The following is a 21,460-nucleotide window of genomic DNA, read 5'->3' as shown; positions in this document are numbered from 1 at the left end:
TAGCGGGGCATTTGTTTGTGTGTTTTGACCGGCTGCAGCTCGCGCTCCGACCATAGAGTAGACAGCGCGATAAATGCGATCATCATGAGGTTTCTTAAAAACATTTAGCACAAAGTCCAATCCTACCTAGCATAGGCTACAGTCGCCGTTATATCACAACACCGGACAACTTAGGAGTGCTTCGTTGCTTATCGGAAATCGGGAGTCTGCATGCCAAAACATCCTGAACCGACCGTCCCAAAAGTGTGGTGCTGAAAGGATAGCTCCCGCTGTTTCGGGACCCGAGTGGTGATCAGTGCAATCATATCCTCACTCCTCCTCGCTGGACATCGGTTTCCCTGAATGGATAATTGTTGTTGTTGTCTGCTTTGACTGCGTCAGCCTTGCTGCTGTAGAGGGCTCTTATGGCTGTGGCACGCAAAATCAAAACTTTGCTGACGGTCAACATTCTGGTGTTTGTCGGTATCATCTTGTTCTCCGTCTACTGCCGGATCCAAGACCGCTCCGAAGAGCTCGTCCAAGTCGGACGCATTTCGGACCAGAGGTTAAGGGCCAGAAATGGCAAAGTTGTTACGAACTTGGTGGACAGGCAGTCGATCCTGCAGAGACTGGAGAGACTTGAAGACGTGGTGTACAATCAGTTGAACGGTAAGAAGCCCATTCCATCTCTATCAACATCTGCACTGTTTGCACATGGTGCTTTTAAAACTTGAGTCAGATGGTCTCTTCATGTATAAATGTGCTGGTACACATATAAATAAGCACTACACAGCCAGCGAATGTGGTTAAGATCTACCCCTTGCATGTAATAAACTCATAAGGTCCGTCACAACACACACTATCATTTATAATGCAGAGAGCCATTATATCATTGTCTGAAGTGCCACAGACATCTGTTAGGTGTCAGATACAGTTTACAGGTCATCTGTAGACAGTCATGCATCCATGTAGAGAAAATGCTCTATAGGCTGTTTCACTCCAAAGCACTGTCTGTGGACACTGACGGATAGCACATAGCAAGAACAGAAATGTAGATTCAGTATATCACATAGTCAAAATCAAATATTCATTTGTTTGCTCTCATCCCATTCAGAATAGTGCCTGCATTTATGAAACATTGATCACCTCCATGGGCATGTTTAAAAGGTCCAGATGTTACCTCTGTTTTGGGCTGGTTAAGGTTACACAGTAGAGCGAGAGTTTTATGGTAATGTGGCCACCGCTACAGAAGTCCTAGTAAAAAAAAAGAGAGAACATATTCAGTGATCTGACTTCACAGTAGCAAACTGCGCTCCTGCGCGCTCGCTCTCTCTTCCCCCCACCTCTCTACTCTTCTCCAAGTGGTCAAGGGCAGGTTGCCGGAGGGCTCCGGAGTGTACGCTCTTTCAGTGTGTTTTCATTTGATCTTATTATTATTCAGCGGGACCCGCATCATTTGTATATGAAGGAGGTCACTCTGTCAGGTTGAATTACCCCTTTCGTTTGGAGGAAAGCCAGGAGGCACTGCCTGGTTTACACACATGCACGCACGCACAAGCGAACGCACACGCACACGTGCGCGCGCGCACACACACACACACACACACACACACACACACACACACACACACACACACACACACACACACACACACACACACACACACACACACAGATACAGTACAGTACATACACACACACAAAAAGTCTCTAATGCATCCACTCGTCCTGAGAGCTTTTCAGGCTTTGGGAGCGTCTATGCACATTTCCCCCTGAAGGACTCAACTTTAGAGAATTAATTTAGCTGTCACCAGCCAGCTCTTTGTCTACTCCACACACACATACACACACGCACGCATGCACGCATACGCATGGACGTACACACATGCACACACACGCACGGACGCACGCACACACACACACACATGCACGTGCACACACAAGCATGCACACACACGCACATACACATACACACTCAAACACACACACACACACACACGTTCTCTCTCACTCTCTCTGTCTGTCTGTCTGTCTCTCTCACACACACACACACTCTTACTGACACACACACACACACATACACAAACACACACACACACACACACACACACACACACACACACACACACACACACACACACACACACACACACACAGCCCTATTGGCAGTGGGATTGTTTTGTTATTAAATGATGTGTATTGTGTTAATTGCATTGTAAATCAGCTGAATTCGTCTTCTGTCTACGAGCTGTAGACACTGACAAATGCTTTATTACTCCCCTCAAAATAACTCAGATAATAGCAACTTCAATAGACTGCTTTATATAACACAAAAGAGCTTGCATGATGTAACTGTGATGTTTCGGCACTATTCAAGCAATCGGACACCAAGCCATTTGGTCTATAAATGGCAATGAAATCTGTACGCCCATTTCTGCCAGCACACCATTGGCATATAAAGCGACTTTAACCATCTTACACGTCGAGCACCGTTCCCAGTTCCTTGTTTTCTTACCCAGACGACAGTAACCAATTTAGCAGGTGCTGTTTTGCGACAAGGGAAAAAAATATTTTTTATTTATCCTTACGTTTCCTTTCAATCTGTGCTACAGTTCCGAATCTAGATTTTTCTTACTCCCTGACAGCAAAACTGCTCGTTTCTATACATAGAATTAAACTGTTTCCGGCCCTGCCATAGCCAACCGGTAGGGCACTCGTCTGCCATGCGGCTGACCCGGGTTCTATTCCCGGCACGGGTCCTTTGTCGACCCATCCCCGTCTTTCTCCCAATTCGCTTTCTGTCCACCTCTCACACTGTCCTGTCAAAGAAAGTCGAAAAAGACCCAAACAACAAAATTAAAAAAATGTTTAGGTTTCCTGAGCAAGGAGTAAGTAGGTAAAGTATTAACACCTTAGTGCACAGCCTCTGTTATAACGTTATTGTCACTGAAATGGAAATGGGCAAGTATTAATCGGTTACCTAAGACTCTCTGCATTGTCATAGCAATGTTATTATTATCATATAATGATTTCAGTAAAGAGTGAATACTGTAGGCCCGTTGACGGGCCCATCTGCAGTAAGAGGCTACAACTTTTTCCAAAGACCCCTTAACTGAAGGGGACTATTGCTCTTGAGGTGTATTTTTTCAGATAGGCTTACAGAGAGAGAGGGGGGGGGGAGTCAAAACATTGTGTTGTCATCTTTTTTAGGTTAGATTTTAGGTTTTAGGTTATGAATGTGCATTATGTTCAGATTAATGTCGAAAAACTATTTGCGTTTTGTACAAATATGTTATGGGAGCAAAATGTGCAGGAAGGACAGTGAAAGCAGAACGGGCATGGCTGTATTATGATCAGGTGTACTGAGCAGGTGCACAATATCCTGTATAACCAGATGCACTATAAAGAAAATGCAGGTTGTTACTTGAAGATGAGTGCAGTGATCAGCTGCTGGTGTAGTGGTGTGGATGGATGGTAGGGTATGAATGGAAGGGTGGGGAACATCATCTCTGGACAGTATTCAGTAGAGGAACCGCAGTGGGGGAGAATCTGTTCCTGAACCTATTCAAGATTTTCTTTTGTTTCAGATATGTCAACGTTTTTATCTTTTACCTGAAATGTTTCGATGATGAGACTTCCGTCTTCATCAAAGGGTCACATGGATGTTGATGTGTGACGTGCTTCAAAAATCAGCTGATATTGATAAAGCTGTTAAGAAAATCCTAAGAATTGATTAAACAGTTAGACATAATGAACGTTATACATCTACTTTATGTTCCTGAACCTGAACCTGCTGGTTTTAGTCTTTAGGCTCCTGGAGAGGAGGCGTGGAAGTCTGTTCGCCAGATGAGAGGAATCCCTGATTATGAGTGCAGTTACATGCCAAGAGCATTCCGTTTTAGAATGGAATATTGTCAGTATTTGACTTAAAACAAGCTCTGGAATATTCTGTTTACAGTACGTGTATGTGTGGAGAGGCGTACCACCGGAGTATTTCTCGAATACGGCCACGTTCACAATGAATAAAAAGTTAACATGACTCGTGTGCAAACGAAACACTAGTAGCATTCCATTTAAAATCGGAATATTCCCTGCATGTCAATGATGCTGGTGCTGGCTTTTATTCTGGCAGACATCTGTATGAGAGAGGCTGTAAGGTGTGCATGTAATCCGTTGGGTGGTTGAGCCTTTAACACTACTAGCACAATGTCCCTATACGCCCTATGGGGAAGGCAGAGTTGCTGAAAGACTTTTGCAGTCGCTGAGTTTTCTGTGTGCATCAACAAAATTCTCACAACTTTTGGTGTGATGGAAAGATCAGAAAAGTTTGTTTTGAAAAAAATCACATTATCTCTTTTTTTCTTCTTTGCATCAGCAAAATTGTGCTCTAAAGATGTTTACGTTTCAGCAGCCTCTATTTTTTGCTATTTGCAAAAGTCACCTCAATTAGCCAAACCTCAGTGAGATGATTTTTGCAGAGCTAAGAGGCACGGTATATAGCTTTGGACTCATGCCCTGTGATATGAAGTGCTTGCTGACGAGACCAGGGGTTTGGACTTCAGTATTGCAACAACAAAAAGAGTCAGATGCTCTTGAGAATTGTGAAGTGATGATTCAGAGCGACCCAACTGTGAGCCATATGTACTGTATACTGTAAGCCTAGGCCTACTGCTTGCACAGTCTGTCAGTTTTGCTTTGGTGAATGCAATGGCAACATGACATGGGTGGAATTAATTAATGTAATGCATAACATAGGCTGACAGATTTCAGCTCAGTGTTTACTCAGCAAAAGCTTTAATAACGCAACTCAGCAATGCTGATTTTATATGTCAGTGGGTGTCAAGAGGGAGAGCGTACTGTAGCCTACCACAAAAAAACAGCTTCAGCAAGCTTCAAATTGCTAGAGGATAATAGCCTGTGAGGAAATATATTTTCAAAATATGTCATGTGGCAGACAGCACGGTTCTTTCTAGAAACTTTTTTTCCCTCCAACTCGTGTGTGTCTACTCTGCATCATGCATGAAAGGCTGTAAGGGCCAAAACATACCAAGGCGGAACGGAACGGTCGCAGGACGAACGCGGTCTTTCTGCTTAGTTTTGGCCGGCGTGTTTTTTTCTGCCTTTCACATTGACATCGTCGGCGTGCGTGGCTAGTCCTGTTCAAAACACCTCCCCACAGCCAAAGCTAGCATGCTACTCTGCCATTCATTTGAATGAGACACCGCCGGTTGCCGGCGTGAAAAATACGCTCGAGTTCTATTTTCCAAATGCAGCGCGGCGCGGAGCGCCGCTGACGCTCGACTACCGCCGGTTGGTGTGTAAGGACAGATATGTTTCAATGTATTTTCACCGACGCCGGTAAATCACGCGGCCGTTCCGCGACGCTTTACCGCCCTGGTGTGTAAGACCCCTTAGGGTCTTGAGGCAATAATAATGCAGTTTTACACTGTCCGAGGACTGACGTGTTATCTGAATTTGTCTTAAAAGACATGTATGGTTATTGTGAGTGAAAGATTGGTTGTATACCTGTTTGGTCCGGCTGGTCAAGCGAATATATATTGATTAAGATGTAAATATAGATATAGATACAGATATTCATGTTGATATATTTAGATAGGCCTACCTGCAGTCACGTCTCTAGTTCCATAGATTGTTGATTGTTCATATACATGCTAACCAACACTGGTTGTATGTATGTTAATGTGTGGTTAACACCACTCATTTGTGGGCTACTTGACATTACTTCATTATCAACAGATAATGACAATTTGATGTCTTATTGTCATTTTATATCAATGTTACAAACAACCTCAACCTTATACCTAGGCCTGTACTCGTGCATAGGAACAAGGCATACTGTACGTCACCTAAAGTAAAGTAAAATAAACACAGATGTTTACAAGCCTCACTCAGTTGAAGACACAAAGTAGTTTGCTACATGTATTGTACACACAACGTAAACTTGCAAAGCACTTTTCAGCCGGTTTTACCTTGTGCCCTCTTCTGAATAATCTTATTAGTTTACACTTAAAGTGTAACATGACTTATCAAGAAATATGTCAATAGTTTAGTATCAGCGGATCAACGGGAACCCTTGTTATCTCCCAAAGCCCTACCATTCATATATAGGTAAATGGCTTTCCCATAATGGCTGATGCAAAGTCTATCTTTTTTATCAGTCAGTCAGCACACAATGTATGCCTTACTCAAATTTCCCCTGTGCTTCTTTTTCATTTCTACGTTTCTTGCTGTGAATGATAAAAAGTTGATTAGAAGGGTGCCCGTGTAAATACAAGACGCCTGCTCTGCCAAGAGCTAAAGAGCAGAGACCCAGGAGGGAAAGAAGCCGAGGCACACAGATCATTTTGTGTTATACGAGTCTGCATGGAGGAAAGTGCTAATCTTCTCTGAGAGTTACTTACTGACGTGGTCAGGCATCGTGCTGTGAAGGTGACTCCGTCTTCAATTGCCACCATTAAATCACAGAGTCTTCCTCCCAATTAAAGGAGGCAGGTCTTTTGTCAGCCGGAAGAATAACAACCTTGGGTTATATTCAGCCCCTGGCTAGTGGAGGCTATTTTCGATGTTAAGTGTGACAGTTGTGTGCAGGAAGAAAGTCGATAATGCTCCTACTTCTGTGGTGTTTGTCTGATGGAGAACGAGGCATTTAGTTGGTGTTACCTACAAACAGATAACCCGTTCATGCTCAGCTTTTCTTTCTTTTTTTCTGGTCTTTTTGACTTTATTTATGATAGGACAGTGAAGGTGGTGACAGGAAGCCAGTGGAGAGAGAGAGAGACGAAGGGCCAGCAAAGAACCCGGCCCGGGAATCGAACCCGGGTCAGCCGCATGGTAGACGAATGCCCTATCGTTTGGCCACGGCAGGGCCTCATGGTCAGCTTTTTTATAAACAATATGTTTACATTTTCTCTGACTAAACATTGGATGCATTCAATACAAAGCCGGTTCCTGTGGATGATAATTAAAAATATATATTAGCCTGGGTCCAGCCATTGCTGCCTGTGATGCGTGAGTATGGCCACCCTACCCATACTTCACTTCTCAAGTCAAGTCAAGTCAGCTTTTATTGTCAGTTTCTTCATATGCACAGGTCATACAAGGAAATTGAAATTACATTTCTTTCTCTATACCATGATCTTCTCCCTGATCCAGAAATGTGCACATCTACTCTACCTGCAACTCGGCCAGTCTGTCAGTCATCCCATTTGATTTCTTTTTTGAGGTTTGAGTGTGTTGGAGGTCTGTTGTTGACACTGTTGAGGTCTGTGTTCAAAAACTACAGCCAAATAGATCCCTCTGTCACTGAACAACAACACATACTTTTTTTCTTGGATTTTTTGTTCTTCTTGTGTTCATTCTCTTTTCCTTAACCCTCCTGTTATCCTTGGGGTCTATTTGACCCCTTTCAATGTTTAACACCTGAAAAATACATGAAGTACACATTTCTTCCTCTTCATCTTTGATGACTTTTCCTAAATAGATGGGATAAATGTGAAAAAAGTGAAATTTCAACAAAAATGTTTTTCCTAAGTGCTGTACACATTTTGGTTACATCCGTGTTCCTTGGGGTCAATTTGACCCCAATTGTTTCAAGTGTATAAAACATAAATGGAACATCCATATTTTGCAAATAAATTTTAAATTATGTTTAGATAATGTGAAATACCTGAAAATAAGCTATTTAGCCATGTTTCTTTTGAACATTTTGCTTTTGTTTGGCCCCTGATAACTAAAAAATACTAATGACATGGGGGAGGCCTGAAACTTATTCACGGCAACATTTTGGGCAGTGGTGGCTACTACAGCATTGACATTTTGAGAAAGTCTACCAACTGAACCTTGTTGCACCTATAGTACCATCATGGCACCCACCACAGCAACCCCCCTACCCCCCCAGCCCTGTACCCCGGAGCTACTTTTGTACCCTCCCACTACACACACACACACACTAGCATAAGATGGATCACATACAGTCAGCATTGCTGTGCATGTTGTTCTGTGCCCAGCATGCATAATTATAAGTGATGGTATATTTGAAGAGAAGCTTTATGGTTGTGATTCAAATATTGAAATGGACTGTTCTGATGGTGACAAGCCATTGTACTTCTTTAGATGGATGCGATCTCAAGGTTGGTTGCTATGTTGAGAGATATAATGGTGATATTCTTCTCCTCTATTCAGTATGGTGTTCCAAATTGACATAGTTGTCTGCAGCATTGGTTATAAACTGCTGCTACCTGACATAGAGAAGGCAAGAACAGCAACAGCTGTAACTTTTGTGAAGGACATACACATTGACGTCCATACCACAAGTTCTCCAGTGGGCATACATAGTGAATAGAAGTAAACATACAAGTTTTTTTATGCTCCTCATGCTTTTTTCCTTATGTGCACACAAATTCAAGCGTAGAAATAATGTAGAAAACAATGACTCTCTATGATGTTCCTGAAACTCTTGGTTGGCAATGTATCCATGTTCTTACCTAACTATTATACTTGTGTTATAAATACACATTCAAACATTCAAGGAAAATGATTGTTGGACTTAAAAACCTTCTGAATGTTTGGGAAAACGTCTTTTTCTTTCATCGTCAAATTGACCCACACGGTAATCGATAGATAATATCCTTGATAATCAAATTTGTTTTTTCTTTTCAAATGTTATAAGTAATAGAAATTCATATTTAGGGAGTATATGGAGCCACTAAAATTTCAATGATATGTGCCCATGTGTTTTTAGACCAATTAATGACATTTTATTGCTATTTTGTCTAATTTTCGCCTTGTCATGGATTAAGTTTTTTTGGTGTGTGGGCTATGTGTGGGGGTGCTAGGATATATTTAAAGGACTTTTCATGTCACCAACAGAGCAATAATACATATCTGAGACATAAGCATGTGCCAAAGTGTTGTTTTCTACTGATTTTGTAGACATTTAAGTGGTTGGGGTCAAATTGACCCCAAGGATCACGGATGTTCCCAAATTTGAGGGTAACAGGAGGGTTAAACGGCGTCCAGATGCAAGCTTCAGCGTGAGCGGGGCAGAGGTGACACTAAAGCAGGAGTGCAGCCATTTCCCAGGTGTGTGCTGCTAGAATATAGGCCTATATCTGCCGGCGGCACATCACATCAACCTGAGGGCACAGGGCTGTTCTCTCTATCCGCCTCCCTTTATGTCCCCCCATATTCTGGGTAAGAGCAGGCTGTGAACAGTTCAGAGGGAAACGGGAAATAGCTCTAGGATCCTTTCCGGATTCTCTGCTCCTCTTCAAAGATGCTCAGTTTGTGTTTGTGGCTCGAGTCAAGGACAGACGTTTGCAGCCATTTGCCCGTCTCTTTATGGCTCTTTGTTGGGCCAGCTGACACATGAAACTCAAAGGTTTTTTTTTTTGTCCCAACTAGGGGTTAGTCCAGCGGATTGGTGAATTGATCATGCACTTTTGAGTAAAAGCATGAAAATTGGTACACATATACCTCTTCCTATGCTTATTAATATTAGCGTTGGAGGCGTCGCGAAAAATGAAGAATTTTCAAGATGGCCGCCAAATCCAATATGGCCAACCCAAATTAATGAAACTACTTGACACGTTGTTGTAAAAGCATGAAAAATGGTACATATATCCTTCTTGATATGCTGATTAATATTAGCATTGGAGGCGTAGCGAAAAATTATAAATTTTCAAGATGGCCGCCGAATCCAATCCGGCCAACCCATATTAACGAAACTACTTGACACTTTGTAGTGAAGGCCTGGAAATTGGTACACATGTCCTTCTTAAAATGCTGATCAATGTTATCATTGGAGGCGTCGTGAAAAATGCTGTATTTTCAAGATGGCCGCCAAATCCAATATGGTCAACCCATATTAGTGAGAAACCATCCTGCACTGCGTCATAAATGCCTGAAATTTGGTAAATACATACTCTATGATGTACCTATTAATGTTAGAAATGGAATTGTTGCGTAAAACCAAAATTGAAATGTTCAAAATGGCCACCAAATGAAATATGGCCGACCCATATAACAGGAATTGTATAGCAGATGAGTGAATCCATTATGCACGTAGTAAAAGCATAAAAATGCTTACACATTTCCTTTTTCAGCTGATTAATATTAGATGTGTAAAACACAGAATTTTCAAAATGGCCAACCCACATTAACTACCGGGCACTTTGTGGTAAAAGCATGATAATTGGTAGCCTACACAGTTACATCTTTATGTGCAGATTAATATTAGGAATGGAGGTATGAAAAAAAATCAGAATTTTCCAGACAAATCAAACATGTTTGACCCATATTAGTGAAACCACCATGCACTTTGTAGCAGGAGCATGCAATCAGCACACATATACTTATTGATATGTATAATAATGTAGAAGGGTTCACGTGAGAAGTGCGTGCACGCACACAGACACACACACAGACACAAGTAATAGTCCTAAAAAAGATAACTCTGGAAGTGCCTAACATAACCTAATTTCGAAACATCAAACCCTAGCCTACTAATGTTATATATATATATATATATAAATATATATATATATATATATATATATATNGTGGTTACATATTGTGTTGTATTAGTGAAACCAGGGCACAATTTGCAGTGAAAGCATGAAAACACATGTATCTTTTTATTGTATTAACATCATCAAAAAATAAAAAGAATTTTCAAGATGGCCCCACATCAAATATGGCCAACCCATAGATGTATAAATGGGCATAAAATATCCTATATTTATCTCAGTATACATTTCTCTGTACTTGTAGTAGAAACATATTTGTAGTCTTTGATGAGTCAATAAATATTTTAGTCACATTTTCAAAGGATTTGAGCCATTTATCATTGAAATAAATGTGCACAACCTTCACTCAAGTACTGTAGGTAACAAAACAAAATCTTGTCCCCCCTCAACATGGGGGTTAAATCAAATCTTATCAACTTCACCTTGTATATGATGCATAGTTTGCATACCTTGAACTACAAATACAGAAATGGGGGTTCACCATAAGCCAAATCTTGCACACCATTATTATAGCCAAAAAATGAATCCTAATACTGTCCAAGTAAAATTTCACTCAAGGTTACTCAAATTTACATACCCTGAGTTGACTTTGCACCAACTGTGCCATTCACCATTTATGTGTATCTTTAAATTAGGCATTGTTGGCAGTTTGATTGATGTTGGCCATAGGATATACCACAACCTGGGGAATCCCATGCTGCTTTGCACAATCGCTCTGATCTGAAAGAGAGCATGGATTCCATCCCTCAGCAAAGTACTAGATCTTGGTCTTGGGAAGGGTCTGGGGAGGGGTGGAAAGGCGACGACTGCAGTTTGTTTGTAAAGATACAACTGACACGATTGGCTTTGGGCTATGCATATGCCAAATGAAACATTTGTAACACCCAATTAACGTCCATGGGCAATTTTAAACCACACCTTTCCTATGAGAAATTGCATATGTAGCCTTCAGAGTATCTCACTTATGAGATCAACTAGTGTTAACCAGGCAAGACTTACCCATACAAAACGCATGGGACAGGATTGCAGTTCGTTTGAAAACCTTGAAGTACAGCTAGAAGTAGTAATTAATTATTGGTTTCTTTTTTTAACCATGTCTTAACCATGTGCATGAATTGAAAAATCAATTGAACTTCCTAGCAACCTTGAAATCTTGTCCCTTTTGAATTTGTAGTCATGAGAGGCATATTAAACACAAGGCCTATGCAGTCGTCACTAACTTCTGGAGGTACTGTATATCCCACAATGTGCCTAGAGGATTAATTAATATGGGTTGGTTATTTGATTTTGGTGGCCATCTTGAACATTTCTGGTTTTATTTGCTATGCCTCCATTTCAAATATTAATCAGCATATCAAGAGGTAAATGTGTACCATTTTTCATGCTTTTACTACAAAGTGGGTGTTAAATTCATCAATGGTTTCATTAATATAGGTTGGCCAGATTTGATTTGGCGGCCATTTTGAAAATTATACTTTCTTCCAATGCCTCCATTTCTTTTATTTAATCAGAATATAAAGAAGTAACTGGGCACCCATTTGCATGTTTTTACAACAAAGTATCAGGTAGCTTCATTAAAATGGTTTGGCCATATTGGATGTGGTGGCCATCTTGAAAATACAGCATTTTTCACGGCGCCTCCAACGATAACATTGATCAGCATATTAAGAAGGACATGTGTACCAATTTTCAGGCCTTTACTACAAAGTATCAGGTAGTTTCATTAATATGGGTTGGCCATATAGGATATGGCGGCCATCTTGAAAATTCATAATTTTTCGCAACGCCTCCAATGCCAATATTAATCAGCATATCAAGAAGGATATATGTACCAATTTTCATGCTTTTACAACAACGTGTCAGGTAGTTTCATTAATTTGGGTTGGCCATATTGGATTTGGCGGCCATCTTGAAAATTCTTCATTTTTCGCGACGCCTCCAACGCTAATATTAATCAGCATATGGAGAAGGACATATGTACCAATTTTCATGCTTTTACTCAAAAGTGCACGATTAGGCCCTTTTGTGTGTCTAATCCGCCGGACTAGGGGTGTAAATCACAGACTCCAGGACGATACGATTCGATATCAATATCTTATTATTCGATGCGATTCGGTTATTTTCCATACTTAAGAATGCCCCACGATAGGATACAATACGATTCTACTTCACTTTTTTCCAATTACTTTTCCACTTCTATTATGTTATGGAGCTAGGGCATTGGGCAGGGGCCAGCGATTCAATTATTTTCGATAAATCAGGATACGATGGGATTCGATTTAAATGTCAGATTATATCGCGATATATCGATACATTTCTATTATTATTTACACCCCTAGTCCCAACTGAAATGATTACTGACACATACTTGATTCACTCACCTGGAGAAAAAAAAACACCCTGTTCACACCCAAGACCTTTAACACGTGTCCATTTAGAAATCCACATGCCACATGAGTTTTGCTGATACCGTCCTTGAAGCTAAGCGAAATATAAATGAAGGTCTCTGCGGATCAACGGCAGGCAGCCAAGCCAGCGCGCCAGCATGACCACATCTCTCGCTATGCATAGTCATACACATGCAGTACGCAATGCATACGCAGCATAGTCATACACATGCACCATGCATACGCAGCATTACTTTACTGCCCACTCTGCGGTTGCCACAATCATCCTCTAATGTGTAATTTAGTTTGTATCGCACAGTGTGTGTGTGTGGAAACATGGTGCTGTCAGCACAAACACACCCGCTGACCACGACTCAGTGTGTGTGTGTGTGTGTGTGTGTGTGTGTGTGTGTGTGTGTGTTTGTGAGAGCTCACATGAGTGGGTGTAGGTGTGTGTGTGTGCATGCATGCGCGTTGTGCATGTGTGCTTATTTGTGTGTGTGTGTGTGTGTGTGTGTGTGTGTGTGTGTGTGTGTGTGTGTGTGTGTGTGTGTGTGTGTGTGTGTGTGTGTGTGTGTGTGTGTGTGTGTGTGTGTGTGTGTGCATGTGTGTGTGTTTACTCTACCTCGTTCAAGGACAGGTATCCGAGCCGCCTATTAAAATAATGAGCGTGCTGACTGGTGTGGCTCCTTGCATTAGCAAGTGGGGACGTTCCCCTTTCCTGCAGCCTCAGAGATGCAGCTTCTGCCCAGAGAAGACGCCAAACAGCACCAAGGCACAGCGACACCAGATTGCAGGCATGAATCACCATGTCAACCATCATCACATTTCATTTTGTTTAATTTTTATTTATTTAATATCCTTTGAGTTTGTTTGTAAAGGAAATAAAAAGTGTCCGCTGTGTTTCCACCACTGCGTTGTGAAAATGCTGCAACACCTTTGAGTTCATTCCACTCACAACAGCAATTAGAGAGCATTGAGGAAGTGGGGAGGGATGATGTCATAATGATGTCTGAAAATCACATACGTGTGCCTGAGCACAATGCTGTGATGATTACCGCTTTTTAGCCAGCCCTGCAGCCTGGAACGGAATTGAGGGTAGCCTACTGTAGCTGCTACTACTGAACATCAAAAATGAAGGTCTCGTTCCATCTCCTTTTTTAAAACCAAAAATGGAATGAATGAATGGATGACGATTTGTAGCTACCATCGAGGCTTGGACTGAATGGAGTGTGAAAGAAAGAAAGAAAGAAAGAAAGAAAGAAAGAAAGAATGAAAGAAAGAAAGAAAGAATGAAAGAATTAATGAATGAATGAATGAATGAATGAATGAATGAATGAATGAAAGAAAGAAAGACAGAAAGAAAGACAGAATGAATGAATGAATGAACTAACCAACCAACCAGCCAGGCATATGAGGGAATGGTTGACTGAATGAATAAGTGAACGAATGAATCTTTGTCACCATGCACTAGCCTGCAGAGTGTAGCTTGCTGAGCATCAATTAGGGTAGAAGTCTCATTTTACTGGCTTTCCTTGGCAAAAAAACGCAATGCTTTTGATGATGTAGTAGGACCTTAACAAAAAGAACAAAGGACCTCCGCCATGAATCACCCGTGTTAGCATCTGATGAAAAGTGGAAGGATTAAAGTGGGCCGTAAATCTGGCCTCCGCAGAGTGCGATCTTATTGAGGGAGAGTAAAAAATGTGCTGAAAGTGTGTGTTCATGTGTATGACCTCAAATAAAAAGCTAATCTACTGTCTAAAGGAGACATGAATTTCAAGGTTTTTAGATAACGTAAAGGTTGTTTTTTTTGCACACCTGGCCTTACTTCTTTGAGCTGTGTTAAATGGTAGACTACCCGATAAACGTTGCAGATGAAGGCAGCAGTTGCGACTGTCGAAACATCGAAACAATTTGCCTACAGTTTAGTGTGAAGGGAAAAAAAACAAACATTAGCATGTCTCACGAGTAATTCCTATAGCGTAGAAAAGAAGGCTGTGCTTATCTTCAAACAATGTATCAGATCAAAATGCAGAGGGAGGCTTTAATTGCCTTGATTTCCTCTCCAAGAGAGCAGGCCGTACCAACAAAAAACAAACTGGCAAGCTCTGGTCTTGTGATGCACAGTAGTGGTTGAATTGTGGTTGGGTGCATTTGGATTGAACTGTGTGTGTGTGTGTGTGTGTGTGTGTGTGTGTGTGTGTGTGTGTGTGTGTGTGTGTGTGTGTGTGTGTGTGTGTGTGTGTGTGTGTGGGTGGGGGGTGGGGGGTTGCAGGAGCTTGGAGCTTGTTGGCTCTGCCAGAAAGAATACATGTTCAAATTGGACGTAGAATAGCAAGTTGTGCACATAAACATTTCCTGGTGACCTCAGAGCCATGGAGGTCTTCCAAGAGGCTGGAGGCCAGCACTGAGGAACTGCCGTGGAGAGGGGAGCAGGGAGACTAAAGCACAACACTAACTAAAGCTGTCAGATACTGCCCAACTCCAGGGATGCAGAATATAGTGATGACCCATAGAGACTATTGGAATGGCACACAGTACATTTTGCTGTGGTAAACCAACACTTTAAGAGTTGATTTTTAGTCTTTAAGTGTTGAACTGACGCCACAATGTTAAATGTTTACTGTCCAAATCCAGAGATGAAGAATGTTGTGACCCATAGTGAATGTTGAACTATAACCTGAAGTTGTGGCATATTAATACATCATATTTAACCCCTTAGCGGACAGCTGTTATAACCTTACTGTCACCAAAATTGTACAGGCTATGTCTTAATGTTACTTACTTAAGGCTCTTGGTAATGTCATAGCAATGTTGTTATAGTTTAGTATTTTCAGCAAATAGTGAATAGGCCCACCGGTGACCCCATCTGCACAAAGAGGCTACAGGATTAGAGCATATTTAGAGGATTGTATTTGATTGAATCGTGTATTCAATCCATAGAAACATGAGTATGATTATATTGATTGATGAGGATTATAATAATTATTATATAATTATATTCGATACCTTCTTACAATATTATCACATCAGAAAGTGTTCCTCTTCTTTGGATGTTTACTTCCATAAAAAAGATGGATTTGACATTGTGTAAGAAAAAGAACCAGTGGTGCTGCTAAACTTCTATTCACACCCCTGAGCATTTCGGAATGTTGGAGCTTATCTTGAGCGTGTGTTGAAATTAAGAACAGACTGACTCCACTGCGGGGTAGTGTGCCTTCCTTCCTTCTTTCCTGCATTGCCTGCCTTCAGTGCCTTGCCTGCCTGCCTGTCAAAGACAACCTCCAAACGCATATAGTGCAAATTCCACACGGATCCGACGCAGCACAACAGGCTTCCTGTTTCGGATGGCTGACTCCAGTGCTGTGGGACCCGCGGCGTCTCATATGTAATTTGCTGGGGGCCTTTTTTTGCGCAGCATGGCTCAGCACTATATAAGCCTATACCTTTTACAGGAAACAGATAAAGAGTGACCGTGTTCACTTCCAGCATTGGCCACACTTCCTGTGGTGTGTTGCAATTTCACCCTGCGAGTCCAGATCGTTTATGTAAAAAAATTGACTGTGATAAGTGTGATGATGCTTTTAAATGTCTTTTTGTGTATCTCATCGTTTGACAATGCCTGTTCTTTTTCTGCCCGTGGTTGTCCTTTCATACAGATGTGATTGCTGGCAATATTACTCGCTGTTTGTAGGGAAGACTAACTGCATCATAACAGCATTGCTATGGCATGTCCTGCAGTGTTCCATGAAATTGCATTATATTACATTTTGCAGACGTTTTTATCCAAAGCGACTTACAATCAAGGACACAATCAGTAGTAGGCCTATACAATACTTGCAGAAGTACACAGGCCAAGTTCCTCTTTCACTTTTGCCTCTTTTCCACTGCCGGTTTTCTGGTAGGCCTACAGCTCGACACAGCGCGACTCGGACACCACTTTTTGCTTTTCAATTGGGCACGACACAGCTCAATCGAAGAACAAAAAGTGGCAGCCGAGTCGCGCTGTGTCGAGCTGTAGGCCTACCAGAAAACCGGCAGTGGAAAAGAGGCACTTGTGAGTCCAGAGCATTTAAAAAATGGACTGTAGGATGAATATGATGGTGTAAGATGGATATGATAATGGTATTTGATATGGTATTTCCATAATCCATCTTTTCTATGGAGTCCACAAGTGGTCGACGGGTACCCACGTGCAGGGAGGCACATGGGAAGGGACAAAGGGGTCAGTTGTCTTGGGCCCAGGGAGAGAGGTGTCCCAAAATTGTGTCCTCATGACATTGTAGGTATTGTATCGGGGACACTAACAAATGACTTTGTCCCGTGCCCGGCAAAAGCTGTCAGCTTCCCATGCCCACGTGTATAGAACCAATAGACTCTACCGCAAACGCACAACAGTGGAACTGCATGAGCAAGTATAATGGCATTGCAAAAGGTTCCCCACTGTCTTTCCACTTGGTTCCATGCCACATTTCTACATGACAGCCATTATCGCCTCAGCGAATGAACAAAAATATCACCAGCGCACCTCAGCAACACTCGCTGCAAGAGTAGTAAGTAGCCACCGCTGCTCTTGTCCATGCGTCACAACCTGGGGATAGTTTCCTCACACCTTCGCAAAGGTGTGATGATCTCAGCTTGCCAGTTGTGATCAGGGAAGCTGACAGGGGGGACAAAGGGGTCAGTTGTCCTGGGCCCAGGAAGACGGGGGGCCCAAAATTGGGTCCTGATTACATTTCATGCATAGGGTTGGGGGGGGCTTTCAGATGACTTTGTCCTGGGCCTGGCCAAAGCTGTCAGTGGCCCTGGTTGTGATGACACTTCCAAACTGCCCTACGTGGACAGCTGGAGGTTGAGGCAGTAGCAGGAAATGAGCTCTGAGACTTTGCTTTATGGTGCTTGTGTTGTGTTTGTGTGTGTGTGTGTGTGTGTGTGTGTGTGTGTGTGTGTGTGTGTGTGTGTGTGTGTGTGTGTGTGTGTGTGTGTACAATGTGTATGTGTGTGTGTGTGTGTGTGTGTGTGTGTGTGTGTGTACAATGTGTGTGTGAGTGTGTGTGTGTGTGTGTGTGTACAATGTGTGTGTGAGTGTGTGTGTGTGTGTGTGTGTGTGTCTGTCTGTCTGTCTGTCTGTCTGTCTGTCTGTCTGTCTGTCTGTCTGTCTGTGTGTGTGTCTGTGTCTTTGTCTGTGTGTGCACGCGTGTGCGGGTGTGTGTGTGTGTGCTTGAGGTTGAACGCAGCAGGATTGCTCATCCCCCCACTGAGTCTGTGGTTTGTCAGCGTGGTAATTGCTGCACGGGATGCTGGGCGACCACTGGCCCCACTGTCTGCTGGGGTCACTTCATCATCACTCGGGCTCCACACTGCACACACACCAGACCGCCTGGCTGCCTGGCTCAGTGTGCAGTGCACCAGCTAATAGTTGGGCAGTGATGGCACAGCTTGCTAACAGCCATCCCAATGCATCGGGCCATACTAGGGCTGCACAATATATCGAAAATCTATCAAAATTGCGATATCAAGAGTGGCGATATGCATATCGCGAAAATGACCTATTTATTGCTAACAAGTTAAAAAAATCTGTGCTGTCCAATCACTAGCTGGATGTCAACAAATGCGTAAAAAAGGCTGCTATGACCAAAGCTACAACCCCCACACAGACCAACAAATTAGTGACAACAAAGACACTAACCTATATTTCTAGATATCGTTTAGATATCGTTATCGAGGTATTGCATATCACATTTTTTATCTGATATCGTGCAGCCCTAGGCCATACTGTAAATGGACTCCGTAAAATGGGTTAGCCTCGATAATAACATGAAGGTGGGTATAACCCATAACACATAGGCTAACTGTTATAGGAGGATTCTGGGGGGCGACGTGGCTCAATGGGATAGTGTGCCATACATTTACGCCGAGGACTCAGGTTCGATTCAAGCATAAAGGTTGTTTCCCAATCCTTCCCCATCCCTCTCTCTCCCTACTCGTTTCTTGTTTCTGTCTCGCTATCCCATCTGCATAACAAAGGTGTAAAAGCCCAAAAATATAAACTGTATTTAGAAGGAGAATTCTGGCCATTGTCAAAATGCAGTTGTGTTGTTCACCCTCACTAGCTGGCCAGGATCAGAGAAACGGCTGAAAAAAAATGCATTGTCTTCGGGTGCTGACAAGCCAAGGACAATGTGAGCAATACAACTGCATGTTGAAATTGAATGGATTCTTCAGTATTCTTCAGTAAACTGCCAATCTGCAAATTTTCCCCTTTTAATTTGGTGTACCTGGTGGGTGGGTGTGCACAAGCTCTCCCTTGCCGACCTATGGTGTTGACTATGCATTCACCCAAAAGCTGAATGTATCTAAAGCATGCAAGAGTCTGTTTTCCCCGGAGGCAGACAGGCAGGCAAGCAAGCAGGCAGGCAGACAGGCAGGCAGGGAGTCAGACAGACAGGCAGGCAGGCAGGCAGGGAGGGAGGCAGACAGACAGGCAGGCAGGGAGGCAGACAGACAGGCAGGCAGACAGACAAATAGGCAGGCAGGCAGACAGACAGACAGACAGGCAGACAGGCAGGCAGGCAGGCAGACACGCAGGCAGGCAGACACGCAGGCAGGCAGCGTTCCTTATGCCGCTGTCCATGGTGCTGAATTAGAGTGAAGGCATAGTAGCTGATCATGTTACAGTATTTCTCAATTGGTTTGGTACATTTCTCACAACAGAATAATCATTCTCAGAACTTCTTGTTCAATTGTGACTTCCTGTTGTTATATGTGCACATGGTAAAATACTTTTCTCATAGTTTTCAGCATTTAGCAAATACTTTCATCACCATGCAGATGGTTGTGTACAATTCTCAGCTTCTCCGTACATTATCAATTGCTTTTGTCATATCACTCAAAACGCATTGTCACTGAATACACAAAACTATCTCACCCCCCAAAACATTTAGGCCCTATGTCATAGTTTAAGTCTTGACATGAAAAATGACTTACCAAGCTGTCGTAATGTGATAAGCACTGTATAATTTCCATTGGATTTTTATCTATGAATGTGATCTGAATTGGTAAATTGCTCACAGGTAAATATTGACCCTCTCTAATCAAAGGCAATAGAAGGGATAGAGAAAACAGGCATACAATACAACAGGCACTGTACTGCATTATATTACTCTATGCCTCATGTGCCCTTTATAATTACGCTCCACGCAAAATTACAATATTTCCCTAGAATTTCACAAGACAGTAAGTGCACTTTACACAGTATCAGTGTATTGTTTCAAATTTATTTTACTTTACAGTTCTAGATTTTTTTTCACATGGGCTTACAAGACAAGTAAAAGGGATGGTAGAGGGCACATTTTGACACCTCAACCAGAGTTTGCTATTTTTCCTATTTTGCAGTGAAAAAATAGTCATGGTCTAAATGTATATCTAGGACAATCTTATCTGATCAGTGTAATATAAAGTCGAATTTATAACATTTCCCATCCAATCTAACAACATTTTGCTTCAGAAAAGATCCTCAAGAGTGTACTATTCAATTGACATCATAAAGCGATTTGACTAGCTTGTCCATACACGGACCACACTATGATACAATGACTAACCATTCTGCTGGCACTGATACATTGACAAGAGACTTGGTTTTGCAGGTCATCCACGGTGTTTTGCCATTTGTTAAAGCTGTTTTGAGAATGAATATTATGTTTTGCAAATTGCGAGAGAGATTCGAGAAATGTACAAAACCAATTGAGAAATACTGTAATTCGGCACTGTCACAGCTCTAGCTGTGTCTGTGTCTGTGTCTGTGTCTATGCGTGTGTGTGTGCGTGTGCGTGTGTGTGTGTGGCCGTGCGCGTGTATTTGTGTGTGCTTGCGCGTGTATATGTGTGTGCGTGCGCATGTATGTGTGTGTGTGTGTGTGTGTGTGTATGTGACCAAGCAAGGACAACCTAAGTTGTGCTGTTTGCTGTTGGCACCATTGTGTAAAGGCAGAGTCAACATTACCTACAGATCCTATAGCCATGTGTTTGACAGAAAAATCCCATTGTTTACTATTGAGACATTGGCCTAGTTGTTCTCCGTGCAACACAGCCAAGGCACTGTAAGGGGCCTGAATTTATGTTTGTCATTTCATTGTTTCACCTATCCAGTATTTATAGAATTTCTATAAGATTATCCTCCGCAGTATAGGAGTATTTTTTGCAATAGAGCTGGTGTGACAACATAATGTGGAGGGTACATAATTGAAGTAAAGAAATATATAATTTTGGACCTCAGTTTATCCCAAGGCGCCGGGTTTTGTCAGCTACCAAAAATAAATAAGAAAGGAATGCAGTTGCTGATTTAGCACAATGTCTCTTTATAGGGAACTGTATTTTTGTTCTTCACGGCTATACCCTACTTCAAGGGGGAAATAATTGCGCCTTTGAGACGTTAGTTTATAATACTGCATGAGATGGAAAATAAAATAAACAATAAAATCATTTTATAGCGCATCCAGGTCTCATATACACACGCTATACAGTGTGCTCAGTTCCAAGGGGCTCT

The 21,460-nt window shown here is 42.1% G+C and overlaps 1 protein-coding gene across 1 annotated transcript in view; it reads left to right on the top strand.

Annotated features, from left to right (window-relative positions):
• Positions 1–404: 404 nt before the first annotated feature.
• galnt9 (polypeptide N-acetylgalactosaminyltransferase 9) overlaps positions 405–21,460 on the top strand; it is a 100,031-nt gene continuing 78,975 nt past the window's right edge. Inside the window, exon 1 of the mRNA XM_063194421.1 lies at positions 405–648. Coding sequence (XP_063050491.1) covers positions 405–648 — 244 coding nt within the window. The remainder of the gene's footprint in view (positions 649–21,460) is intronic.

The sequence above is a fragment of the Engraulis encrasicolus genome, chromosome 3 (assembly GCF_034702125.1).
Source record: "Engraulis encrasicolus isolate BLACKSEA-1 chromosome 3, IST_EnEncr_1.0, whole genome shotgun sequence".
Taxonomy (NCBI): domain Eukaryota; kingdom Metazoa; phylum Chordata; class Actinopteri; order Clupeiformes; family Engraulidae; genus Engraulis; species Engraulis encrasicolus.
Note: the sequence above shows the minus strand (reverse complement) of the source record. Positions and strands in the feature narration are given on the sequence as shown.